Source organism: Colossoma macropomum, unplaced genomic scaffold (assembly GCF_904425465.1).
Source record: "Colossoma macropomum unplaced genomic scaffold, Colossoma_macropomum, whole genome shotgun sequence".
Classification (NCBI taxonomy): domain Eukaryota; kingdom Metazoa; phylum Chordata; class Actinopteri; order Characiformes; family Serrasalmidae; genus Colossoma; species Colossoma macropomum.
In genome coordinates, this window is record NW_023494791.1 from 6,723,425 (window position 1) to 6,737,542 (window position 14,118).

At 39.4% G+C, this 14,118-nt stretch overlaps 1 protein-coding gene across 4 annotated transcripts in view; it reads left to right on the forward strand.

Moving 5' to 3' along the window:
- Positions 1-14,118, forward strand: part of pde10a (phosphodiesterase 10A) — a 188,394-nt gene that overhangs the window by 55,622 nt on the left and 118,654 nt on the right. For 3 of the 4 annotated variants that reach the window (XM_036573722.1, XM_036573721.1, XM_036573723.1), the window contains exon 1: positions 7,981-8,316. The exons of the other annotated variant lie outside the window; for it this stretch is intronic. In XM_036573722.1, coding sequence (XP_036429615.1) covers positions 8,253-8,316 — 64 coding nt within the window. In that variant the 5' untranslated portion in view covers positions 7,981-8,252. Of the gene's footprint in view, positions 1-7,980; positions 8,317-14,118 lie in introns of those variants that run through there. 4 annotated transcript variants of the gene reach the window in all.

Genomic DNA, 14,118 nt, shown 5'->3' on the forward strand with positions numbered 1-14,118 from the left:
TTGTTTGTACAGCTGTGTGCAAAAGTTTGAGCACCCCTCTACAGAGAACACACTTAAACATGGCATTTTAAACCAAATTTCACTGCATAATTTCTATTTATTTGTTTAACATATTAGAAAAAAAAGAAACATACAATATAAAATGTGCCATAACTTTTAAACAGAGCATATTTGAAGTTTTCTTTTTTTTCCAATATGTGAAATCCAGCAAATAAACAGTAACTGTGCATTAAAGTGTGCAGCAGTCTGTTCTCTGTAGAGGATGTGTTCACTTACTTTCCCTGAGAAAAGGGGTGCTCAAACTTTTGCACATATTTACATATACTGTTGATGTTCTCTTAGAAAATCAACAGTATATGTAATTTGACCGTACAGTGTTTTGTCTTTTTGGCCCTTAGCCCACCACAGACATTGTAACCCCCCCCAAGGCAAAAGGTTTGTGCACCCCTGTTATACAGTTTAAGTGTCACAAGGTGTTTCAAAGACTTTCATTCCCAGGCTGTCCACTTATCACACAGACAAGAGAGAGCTGAACTGAGGAGGAAGGAGAAAGTAGCACTGCTGTGTCTGATCCACTCATACCAGCACAACACACACTAACACACCACCACCACATCAGTTTTACTGCAGTGCTGAGAATGATCCACCACCCACCACCTCTGTGAGGGTCCATGGGGGTCCTAACCACTGAAGGACAGGGTAAAAGGGGCTAACAAAGTATGCAGAGAAACAGATGGACTACAGTCTGTAACTGTAGAACTACAAAGTGCACCTATATAGTAAGTGGAGCTGATAAAATGGACAATGAGCGTAGAAACAAGGAGGTGGTCATAATGTTATGCCTGATCATTGTGTGTGTGTGAACACTGTAAATGATGAAAATGAGTAAAAGATCCAACACTCTTCCTAACTAGCATTTTTAAGATTAGTACAACTGCAAATGCTGTAAGGAATCATTCTTTGAACTGATTTGACGTAGCTTATCCTCACAAGAAACATCCGCCGCCCGACGACTGTCACCTTAATCTTAACGAGATTCGGTTTTGAAGGAAACTTCCTGAGCCTGAATCTATCACTCGCGCTAGAAATGAATAACAGATATCCTCCTCATCTCATGCCATAAACTAGGTTTAAGAGAACATTCTGAACCTTTCCATTCAAAATGAATCAAGTTTAATGTTATTAGTCACTCATTACAAAACTGACAACAAAGCATAAGACATACACAGGCAGTGAGCTCGCCTTCCAGCAGGACTCAACCTCTCATTAAGTGCCTCTCTGATGGGTGAATAGTTCCACACAAACGAAGAAACACTTTGCAGTCAATGAACTTGTGCGCTGACTCCGGAGCCTGAGCGCTCAGATGTGCCTACCAGCCGAAGAAGTATTTCAGCATTTTGGAAACTGTGTGGGGCCCCAAAGACGTCAATGGGACGTCAAAATGATACAGGAAATCCTTTGAATAAACCTCAGAGTTAAAAAAGACCCGTGGAACAGAAACCAAACCCCTGTGATAATTACAAAGGACTGCATGGCAAACTGCTGCATGTTTAAACAACCAGCTGAAAGCCCTCATGCAAGCAGAAGCAGATTAATAACACTGCATGAGTCTGCAAGTTCTGCGCTCCGCTCGGGCAAACCGCAGTTTACGCACAGTTTACTTAATCAGCCTGTGATGATCAATTGCACAAAAATAATCTTAATTTAGCTCAAACCAATTCGCTTGCCAGGGCCGTCAGATGGGCATTTGCTGCCAGTCACTTTTAGTTCTATGCAGTGCTAAAGCAGCTCAGATAAACACTTGTTATATAAATATGCTATATTTTCTTCTTTGTTTACAAATAAAGTGGTTGTAGCACCCATAGTCAAATTACTTTGTTTTTTTTTTTAAAGTTAATATATTGAGAAAAATAAAACATAAAAATATAAAATGTGGCAGAACGTTTGATAAGGGGTGCCCATATATACACACACATATATGCATAGACACATGTATACATATATAAATATATACATATATATGTGTGTGTGTGTATGTGTGTGTGTGTGTGTGTGTGTAGAGAGAGGAGAACCATGAGTGAATGTGGAAGTCCCAAGACCCACATCCTGGGCGCTGCCTCTGGTCCCGCGGGGAGGCCAACGTTTGACCTCGGTAGCCGAGATGCAGAGCAGGGTTTCATCTTTGCTCTGACTTCGGCCCCGCCTTCCTGCTTGCTCTTGCGGCTTTCAACGGGGACCAGGGGATGGGCGCATGCCACACTTTGCAATTGGTTAAGACTTCAGGAGCTGAATCGAAGTTCTGACATATCAGATTAACCACTAACATAATCAGGAATTGACAGTGGAATCAACCAATCTAGTTTGGATTTATAATGAGATCAATTTTAAGAGATGAAAAATCACCCTAGACCTTCTGGAAGTTTTAGATACGTCACTGACTGACAGAAGCGTTTCAGTCAGAGGGAAAACAGACGCAGCTTTGCGTCAGGGCTCTGAAAAAGCCACTGTAAAACTGCTACAAGGTTGAATATACGTTAATGTCACGTAAAACATGGAATGTGTTTTACAAGCTTCAGATGCCGGCGTTTAATCTAGAACAGCCAAAAAATGTTCATGTGAATCACAGTTGGCTTAACGTTAACATACTATTAACATCTCATAAGAGTGTCAGCAGAAATTAGCATCATCATAGAGTTGATTTTGTCTTGATTTTACAATTATGGCCCAAAGGCCTAGCTCTAGTAGTCATGTTTCACAAGTGGATCAGACACAGCAGTGTTGCTGGGGTTTTTAAACACTGTGTCCACTCACTGTCCACTCTATTAGACACTCCTACCTTGTTGGTCCACCTTGATGTAAAGTCGGAGATGATAGTTCATCTGTTGCTTTGTGTTGGTCATCCTCAAGTCCTTCATCAGGACGCTGTTGGCTGGATAATTTTGGTTCTCAGTCCAGCAGTGACACTGAGGTGTTTAAAAACTCCAGCAGCACTGCTGTGTCTGATCCACTCAGACCAGCACAACACACACTAACACACCACCACCACATCAGTGTTACTGCAGTGCTGAGAATGACCCAGGACCCAAATAATACCTGCTCTGTGGTGGTCCTGACCATTGAAGAACAGGGTGAAAGGGGGCTAACAAAGTATGCAGAGAAACAGATGGACTACAGTCTGTAATTGTACAATGTACTCCTATATGGTAGGAACTGATAAAATAGACCACGAGTCTAGATGTAAGAAGATGCGTCAGGGCTCTGAAATGTGAAGTGCACATCATGTACTTAATGAAGTGGCTGGTTGGTGAATGTATAGATGTACGCAGTACTGCGCAAAAGTCTGAGGCACATGAGAAAATCAGATAATTAGACATATCTGGGGAATAAGCATTTATTTGCTGAGAAAAACACTAATATTACACTAAATAGATATAACATTAGAATAACTGGTAATGATTTTACACATCATTGTTATCATCCAATACCTGGTTTGGTGAATTAATCAATTTGTTACATCAAGAGGGCTGCTGATAGCTGAAGACTCAACTCACAGGAATCAAAATATCAACTACTTTTTGGAAAACAAGAATTTCTTGTTACTTTTTACTGTATGTATTTCTCTTTGCATCAGTCTTATGATACATGATAAATGGTTTTAAATTATGCACTTTGGTGCACAGTACTGTAATATATACAGGCCTTCAGGGCTCATTTTAGGAGGGGGTGTAAGAGGGTGCCATCCTCTCACTCAATAAATATCAAAAATCATCCTCTTTGTAAATTTGCCATCCTCCATCCATTCCCTTTGTATTAATGTCATGTAAGTGAGATGTGTTTTTGCTCATAGTGAAATGTACCCAAACCATGGCACTCAAAAGGCTGATTGTTGCTGTTTTACAGATTAGAATTGCTGAGAGCTCATATTTGATTCTGTATGTACAAACAGGCAGTCAAATCATTACATAAGGTGAGGAATATCTGAGGAGCCTTTTTATTTTTTTTTTTTTACCTGTGTTATTAATAGCTACAGTTCATTACAAACTCTCTTTCCATATGCCAAAGAAGTATATATGCATAAGGACACCATGTTAAAATGGCATTTTTCTTGATTGGTTTTGTATTAATTAGGTGGGCTTGAAAAAGCCAACTTACTGTTCTTCATAATCTTCTTCTTATTATTATTATTCTTATTCTATGCTCAAAAAATAAAATGTTTCTCGTCCTGCAGTTTTCGAGCTAGAACCACAAAAATTGGATTGTAGGACCTATACCTAAATTTAAGGTGGCGGTAAATGTAAGGTGGCAGTGTATTTAAAGTATCAATAAATTTAAGGTGGCAGTAAATGTAAGGTGGCAGTGCATTTAAAGTATCAGTAAATTTAAGGTGGTAGTACATTTAAGGTGGCAGTGAATTTAAGGAGGCATTGGATTTAAGGTATCAGTGGCATTGAGGGTAGCAGTGGTTTTAAGGTAGCTGTGTATTTAAGGTAGCAATGAACATAAGGTAGCAGGACATTTAAGGCGGCAGTGAATTTGAGGTATCAGTAAATTTAAGGTAGCAAGAGATTTAAGGTGGCACTGGATTTAATATGGCAGTAGATTTAAGGTATCAGTGAATTAAAGATGGTAATGAATTTTAGGTGGCAGTGAATTTAAGGTGGCAATGAATTTACAGCGGCAGTGGATTTAAGTTATGATTATATTTTTTCAAGCCAACTTAAAGTTCGTTCGCGAACTTCCCCTTTCTAGTTTTTTATTTGTTCTTTTATCTGCCTCACCTGTTTAAAGGTGAAACGCACTTGATAAACATACAACCTACAGCGAAGCTATTGCTGGGATTGTGTGCATTCCTCAGTCTGCTGGTAAAGAACAGCAGCCCTAATGCTTTAACTCGTCCTTGAACGGGGCAAATAGACTCAACTACGTCTTAATCAGCCGTTGCGAATCACTTTGAGAGATCTGTGGGAAACACTTGCATCATGCTAAGGCCTGGACCAGCAATAAACCAGTGGAAGGCTTGTTTTTCTGCTTTTCCATCTGGCTTTGAGTTTAAAGTGTTCTAAGTGAAATTTCTGCAACAGCGACATTTCTAGAGTGTACCTGTGTCGCACACATTCATCTCACTGACTTGTATTTGCACAGTTGTTTTGTATCACCTTGTGTTTTTCATGCAGCGCTATGTGCAAGATAACTCTTGATTTGTCCTCTAAAGGGGAATTCCACTGATTTTTCTAAACGTCTGCATATTTCAGTCACTGAGATGTGAACAGAGTCATTCAGAGTGGTTTGGTGTGAAATGGTTCATTGTAGAAAAACATACTGACTCAGATTCCTTTACAGTGGTGCTGATAGGAACCAGGGGTCACCATGACTACAACACAAATATAGCCACTTTATTTACTATCCAAAACCACCAGTGAACCTACGCGAGTCTTCTGAGCTTTTATAGATAATGATGATGATGGTAAAACAGTGATAAATTTGAAAAACTACATTTTTTTGCTGACTTTTTTTTTCCTCACAACGTCCTGCATGTACCCATCCACCACATATGTGTTTAAAAAAAGTACATTTTCAGGTCAAAACCTTCTCAAAATGATTATAAAACAATGTCTCCAATGTATTCATAACCATTTCATGTAATAACTTTCTGTGAGGGAGCTTTTAGAGGTGGACGTCTGGTTCCTATCACTACCACTGTGAACAGTTCTGACTCTAGAACGGAGCTTTTCACACCAAACCACTCTGAATGACTTTATTTACCATTTAATTATGTATGAATTTGGGTCGTTCTACAGAAACGCTCACTTTTCTATCTCTCCATAGGAGTCACCGGTGTTACCAGTCCTCATTGGGGTTACACATAAGAAAGGTAACACCAGAGACATTTTAGTGAAAAATGCATTTTACAAAATAACTGCTACAGAGCATCAAACCACATGTTGTCAGTCATGGAATATCCACTAAAATATGGAATTTAATCCATTTGTATTCTATATTTTCACAATTTTCTCAGAATAAAGTCGGTCACACCAGTGACTTCAGCTAAAAGCTTCATATGAAATCATGAGCTAAATGAGAAAATCTCTGATAACTGAAAGACACAGTGGACTCACCATGTGCTTTTCTTCATAGATCCTCAGTAAACAGGTAAAAGGAAGTCGAGTGATGTCATCAGTGTGATTTTTATTTCAAAATAAGAGATTTTTTGTTACGCTGTAACACCAGTGACACGACTCCTGGGGATAACAACTTTCATTATATATTTGATAATATTTATTCGGCATTTGTTTGCTTTATGTCATGTACATGATATATCCCATATTCATGTATAGATTATTGCAGTTAAAATTGCAGAAAAACTTTTTTACCTCAAAATATGGCCTCAGCCTTTACCCTTTACTTTACTTAAAGCCTCTTCTGTGGTGCTTGGAATTCTATATGATTGATTTTAAAAACAATATTGCTAAATTGAGGCTCAAGAAGGTGTCATTATTAAAATAACGAATTGTTTTATTTTAAAATATAAATAAATTGTAACCCTAACATGTTTTTCAGGCGTAATATATCTGTAACGCTATGGACGTTTCTGTAGAATGACCCATTTAGAAAACAAAATCAGTGGAATTCTCCTTTTATTGACAGTATAAACACATACATACATACATACATACATACATACATACTCTCTCAGTCCAAAGACGCTTTATCAGTATGACCATATTGAGCTGTAGTGTTGCCAAAGTGTGTACATGTGTGTTTGTTTATCTTAGATCAGTGTATATTAACAATATTATTTGGACTGTATATTAGATTACATTGCATTACAAACTCTCTCGCTTTCTTTCTTACTCATTTTCTTTCTCTCACTATCTCCCCCCTCTCTCTATTTTTCTAATCTTTCTGTTTTTCTACTCTTTCCTTCTCTTTTATTCTCTCACACTCTTTTCCCCCTCTCTATCTTTTTACTCACTTTCTGTCTGTCTTCCTCCTTTTTACTTCTCTTTCACTCTTTCTGTCTCTATTTTTCTTCTTTCTTTTACTCTCACTCTATCTCTTTTCCCCTCTATCTTCTTACTCTCACTTTCTTTTAATCGTTCGCTCTTTCTCTGTCTCTATTTTTCTGCTCTCTCTCTTTCTTTCTTTTACTGTCTCACACGCTATCTTTTCCCCTCTATTTTTTTCCTCTCTCACTTTCTGTATTTCTTTTTCTTATCTGTCTTCCTTCTTACTCTTTTTCTAGTCTTTCACTCTCTCGCAGTCTCTCCGTCTCTGTCTGCCTTCTTACTCTCTCACTAGCTCTCTCTCTTACTTACACACACACACACACACACACACACACACTGACGCGTGCTGACGTCAAAGAGCAGCATCATAGCAGCCCTGCTGCTGCTGCAGCGCCAGCAAACAGTTGATTTCTTACTTATGGCTCCGTTTAATCAGACTTGTATGGGTGTGGCGAGCAGTTAGACTCTCCTTATGCCCAACTCAGTCACTGGAGCGGCGAGATGTTCCCGGTATCTGGCCTGAATGTGGCCGAGATAGATGCGCCGTGGGCGATTTCGAGTTAAGCGAGTTAAGCGAGCAGCTCACAGGAGCTTTTCTGCAGTAAGAGCGCCGAGCTTCATGTTCAGAGTCGTTCTGCTCTCCTGCGTTCAAGTCAAGCAACTCCGTAAAACGTCCTGCCTCACCGCGCATATAAAACCAGAGGATGACCAACCCTGAGAAATCACTCCCCTCACGCCCCCCAGCAGACCCCTGACACACACACACTCACACACGCACGCACAGAAGCCGGAGACGACACACACTCCTCCAGCAGTGTGTCTCCGGAGGGCGGCTGGGCTCGGCTCCTTCAGCGGCAGCTCCGCGGAACTGCAGCCGGGGAAGAAGCGCGCAGGCTCGGCGTGAGCGACGGCCAGCTCCGCGCTAGCAGGCACTAGTTTTCCTCGCCACACGACGCTCCCCTGTTACGTGTACTAGCTTTTTTATACTGAGGCGAGTCCTATCACTTCAGCGGCGAGGGGGAGTGTGTGAGAGTGCGTGTGAGTGACAGAAAGAGAAAGAAAGTGAGAGAGCTCAGCGGTATCATCGTCTCCTCTGCCGGACTTAGCAGCAGCGCAGCGCAGCGCGGCGGTTCTCGCTGCTCGGATCGTTTCACCGCCAACGCTCGGATTGCCTTCTTCCTCAGCGAGAGCCCCTTTTCTCTCCTCTTCCCCCTCCTTTTTTTTAATTTGCTCTTTTGGTCCGACATGGAAGATGGTCCGCCTTCAACAAGCTGTTTCAGAAGGTTCACGGACTGTTTCCTCGGCTCAAGTAGGTACACTTTCTTCACGAGGCTACTGTTCTCCAGCGCTCTCATTCCAATTCTTCCGTTCCACCTTAAATGGTGCAGCAGTTACATTGTAGCGCCTCAGTCAACTCAAGTAACTGCTGCACCATTTAAGGTGGAACGGAAAAATTCGAGCTAGAAGGCTGGCGAATCGGCTTCATTACACTTCCACTGCTTCTCACTGACTTTGCTTTCCTCCAGCAGGCGTTTTGTATGCTGATTTATAAGCTGCCAGTTATAAACCGTTATAAACTTTAATTCAACTCAGCCGTGCTGCAGGAATTGGGCGGAGGCGTTCTCTGTGTGTGTATGTATGTATGCGTGGATAAGGATGTGACTGAAATCTAAACAAGGCTGCACAAGCTCTGAGAAGTTTATTGAGAGCAGTGCACGCCTTGCAAAAGAAAGGCTACAGGACAGAGTCCTGCTGCAGACTTTTCAGACTGTCGCCCAGTGGAATGTAAATTGGTCAGTGCACATGGAGGAGCTGCAAGCGCAAGTTGCACATGACAGCATGGTGATGGTGATGCTCTGCGCTGAGAGAGAGAGAGAGAGAGCGAGCGGGGTAGCACCGGGTAACTGTGCCCGTAATTAGCGCACTCACTCCAGCGGTGCTGGACTGCTGTTAGTGCTGTTAGTGCTGAGTGTTGCTCTGACCACCACAGTGCTGCTGCACCGCTCCCACTGATGGGCGCCTCTGTTTGCATGTGCGTCTCTCTGGTAGTGTCTCAGTCCTAAACGCAGGCTCTGTATGACTGCAGCTGATTTTTTAGACTAATACTGTGTGCTGCTTCCTCATCACTGGTGTTTTTTTTGGGGGGGGGGATTTTGAGTGAGATGTTTGTTTTGTCAGAAAGTGCTAGTCCTGTTTTGTTTCTCTTATTTCTGTGGCAGTCATCACAGGAGTTCTCACAAATAGTTCAACATGCACATGTGATGAGTGTTTTAACTCAGTTTAATACTCTGTATGTTGTTAATTTAACATAGTTAGTTTAAATAATTATATATATATATATGTGTTTGTGTGTTTATATATGTATGTATGTATCTCCATTTTTGGGCTTTTTTCACTTTTTGAAATAATTTGAAAACGCCTGTGGCCCTTTGCGTTCATCAAAAATTTCATGATGAACTGACCGAAAGAAAAGGCCCAAAATTACTTGTAAAAAAAATCTGGTTCCACTGACATACATTATAAGTAAAGCATGTTTTATGCTTCTTCTGTAAAGTTATCGTTTTGGAGATATGAGGATTTGTTACGACAGCAGCGATCTATATATATATATATATATATATATATATATATATATATATATATATATATATATATATATATATATATATATACACACACACGCATATATGTATGTATATATATAATGTGGCAGTATTTATCGTTATTGTGATAAATTACATCACAGTATGTTTTTATGAGCATATCTTCTATATCATCAGTACGTCAGCATTTAAAAATCAAATTACCAACTGCATGTTTGGTTACAAAGAGATCTCAATTAGTCCTGTTTAATTAGATTCAGTGCAGCACAGTGTGTGAAATGTTGAATACAGATAATTGAATTAAAAGTTTTTATAGTATTTCTAAAATGTGGGCTTACTTTGTGTATTTGAACTTCAGATGTCAGAAAAAATAAATATTGTGTCATTGTATTGTAAAAAAATTCTTGAAGTATTGTGTGTGTGTGTAGGTGTGTGTGTGTGTCTGTGTATGTACACACACACAGATACACACACACCACAATACTTCAAGAATTTCTTTATGATACACAGGGTCATGATATATAATATTCATTTATTTATTTATTTATTTATATATATATATATATATATATATATATATATATATACACATACGTACATGAAGGGGTTTAATTTTTTATTCCAAAACACAGTATTTCAATTATTGAAAGTCCTAGTAGAACCATTGTAATGCAGGAAAAGCACACATTTTTATTTATCTATTAAAGGCAGTATTAATCATAATACAGCATTGATATTTCTCATGTGTAATACTCCCAAAAACATTTATTATAAAAAATAAATAATAATAATAATAATAATAATAATAATAATTTATTCAGAAGGCTTTAAACAAAGTGCAGACACAAAAATCTTGTTGAAAACTATCACATGGTCTGATATGCATATGAAAAGTTGATGGCATGGTGAAGATGCAGGAGGACTGATACAGATCCTCATCAGTTTCTGTGTCCTCACTCTCACGTCTTTATGTTTCTGTATCTGCTAAGAGCCCTTTTAAGGTCAGTGTCTCAGAAACAAAACTGCGCACACATTCTCACAGGAAGTCTTACACGTGAAAGTTTATGGCAGAGCAGTGAAAAGCAGAGCTCTATGAGGATTTAGTGATAATTGTGCTATAGTATCTGGTTAGTTTGTGAGCTGTAAATACCTGGTCTGTACTACTGCAGCTGAATACACACTGTGTACATCCGCTTGTCAGCGATCTTTATACAGAGAGTGCACTCTTATCGAGCAGCGGCGTCTCACACACTTTTCTTTATGTATCTGTATCGGCCAGAATGCTGAGTTAAGGTCACTGCCTCAGGAACAGATCTCAATTGAGACTCATGCACTAAAACAAACTGTCGCATGGATGTTTGTCGTGTTGTGAGTCTTGTGCCGTACCCTTATTTCCTATTGTCTTTGCTTGGCCGTCAACTTGTATATCGTTGGTGTCTCAAGAATAGTAACTTTTCAGAAGAGGGAAAAACTTTTAATGTAATTTAATGTAAAAAGTTTGTATTCCAAGCAGTTTTGGACCATTTTTATTGCCCAGTTCAACACTCAGAAATAAAGGTACTAATCTGTCACTGGGGCAGTACCACTCTTGTCACTGGGGTGGTACCCTTAATACTACATCTCAGCACCTTTAGTCAGGGAACATAACTGAACCATAATCCACTGAAATGATATTTTCTAAGCTGTACTGACTCCACACACCCCGTCTCGCCTCCAGGCTTTTATTTTATTGTTCTGTTTTAAAACATTCGGATATGAAAAGGTGCAAATACGAACTTTTCACCTGGAAAAACTTATTTAAGGTTCACAATCAGACCTAAAAACCACTATAGTACCTTTGAGGGAACATTTACATTGTTTGTACCTTGATGAATGAAAAATGTACCTGCACAGCACCTTTATTTCTAACAGTGTAAGTGTATCAGCATCAGCAGTTAGGTATATAAAAAACATTAGATATCGGCATTGGTGAGATTCCCATATCAAATGCGTCTCTCATTTTCACTTTTAAATGAAAATGTGAAAACTCAAGTCACCTTTTTCTGTAGAATAGTATTCTTTTGTTTGCCTTTTTGAGGGACGGAGTGATAAATCCTTCCAGTAATGATTGCCACGTTTGATTTTCTTTACTTACATGTATTTCCCTCAAACCAATACATCAAAATGTACCCAGTTCACAATCTGTTTGTTGCATCAACTGTGGAAAATAATTGAGATCAGCATAAATAATTGCAATCAGGCGATTATGTAATAATTGTGACAGGCCAAGTGGTATGAGCACAAGTTGTTTTGTATCCTGCTGATAGATGCAAGATAGCACAGTGAGCAATAGCAGAGATATTTAAATTACATGCTGTAATAAAGTGTATTTCTTTGCTGCACCTTGTCACTGGGCAGTGCCCCTTTTGTCACTGGGGTGGAACCCTTAAGGGTACATCTCAGCACCTTTAGTCAGGGAACACAACTGTACCATAATCCATTAGAATCATATTTTCTAAGCTGTACTGACTCCACACACCCCGTCTCGTCTCCAGGCTTTTATTTTACTGTTCTGTTTTAAAACATCAGGATATGAAAAGGTACAAATACGAACTTTTCACCTGGAAAAACTTATTTAAGGTTCACAATCAGACCTTAAAACCACTGTTGAACCTTTGAGGGAACATTTACACTGTTTGTCCCTTGATGAATGAAAAACGTACCTGCACAGCACCTTTATTTCTAACAGTGTACAGCGATATTGCACTGTATTAGAAAAGGACTACAGGTGATCAGGACACTGGCTTCTTCTCTTTTTAGGATCCTTCACCAGGTTGTGTTGAAATATGTCTCCTGACTTGTGTGCTGAGGGATTATGGCATGTTAAGAGTGAACAAGGCCTCCAGCACCCTGTGGTTTATTAGTAGTTGCTGCTTTGGTAGTCAATGATTGTGTTTGTATATGTGCTAAATAGTAGTTTGATTATGTTGTGGCTAAAGTGCTAAATGAATGACAGTAGTGTCTTCATGTTTTTAAACTGTTCATACATTTGCTTAAGCACCATAACATGATTTACATTGGCATAGAGCGTTCTGTGTGTTTTGATAGCCCAAACGCGTAAGTCTCGTGTGACGTTTGCTGCAGTTGTGTGTGGTTAGCAAATGTATTCGTGTCACCCAAGAATATGTGGTCGTGGTTTCATCCAGTGTTTGTACAAACGTGTGTTTGTTTTTGGCGAGCAGGACCACACACTCTCAGAAATAGAGGTACAAAACTGTCACTGGGTCAGGACCCCTCTTGTCACAGGGGTGGAACCCTCAAGGGTACATCTCATTACCTTTAGTCAGGGAACATAACTGAACCATAATCCACTGAAATGATATTTTCTAGGTTGTATTGACTCCACACACCCCGTCTCGTCTCCAGGCTCTTTATTTTATTGTTCTGTTTTAAAACATTCGGTTATGAAAAAGTATAAATATGTACTTTTCACCTGGAAAAACTTATTTAAGGAGCACAATTAGACCCTAAAACCACTGTTGTACTTTTGAGGGAACATTTACATTGTTTGTATCTTGATGAAAGAAAAATGTACCTGCACAGAACCTTTATTTCTGACAGTGCAGATAAAAAAGAATATCCACTTTCTTTTTGCCTCCCTGTTATCTGGCAGCGCTTTTGACTGACTTCCATGTACAGTGACAGAAACACCATGTGGTTTTGCAGAGATTCAGATGAGAGAAATAATTTTACGAGTGCTGAAGATTTATATCCCAGCTTTAACCTGAGAGAGCCTGAGTAGAAATGTTTCTGTTACACCAACACAACACAGACGAAGAAGCGAAAGGTCAGCACCTTTAGACCCCGAGAGAAATAAATTAGTCTGAATTTTATGTTGCAGCCTTAACAGCTTTGTTTAGGGCAGACAGTGCGCGACCACTGTAGTCTTACACAGTTAATTCATCTGTGGAAGCGAATTATACTGAGACACTAATACGCTGCCCAGTGCACCGCCCTTTCATTTAGTTTATTTCCAGTCAAACTGGCCAGTAAGTTATTTATTTCTCAGCAGCATGAAAAAAAGAAAATAGATTTAGCAGAAAATTATACAGAAGACTCAACAACTAAATATGATTTTTTTTTCAGTTTTAAATGTGTCCACTTTTTACCTTTATTACAGCTTCCATTCTTTTCAGAAGACTCACTTTCAGTTTCTCAAAGAAATCTGCAGACACACCTCCAAAGTTCAGTCTTAGACGTTGGTTGCATTTTCTGCTTCTCATGATCCAAATAATCCCAGTTACAGTTATAGAATCATCAGTCCATAAAACCATCCAGTGTTTCAGTGCAAATGTTCTTCTTTTTTTATCTATCTCCTTTTCTCAGTGAGGTTCTTCTTGACAGCTACACATCCTTTCAGACCCACAGCGCTGAGTCATCTTCTCACAGTGGAAGGATGGACAGAAACACCTGTGGATGTTTTCAGATCTGAAGCAGCTTGATTTTCTCCTCTCTCTCAGAGATGAAAG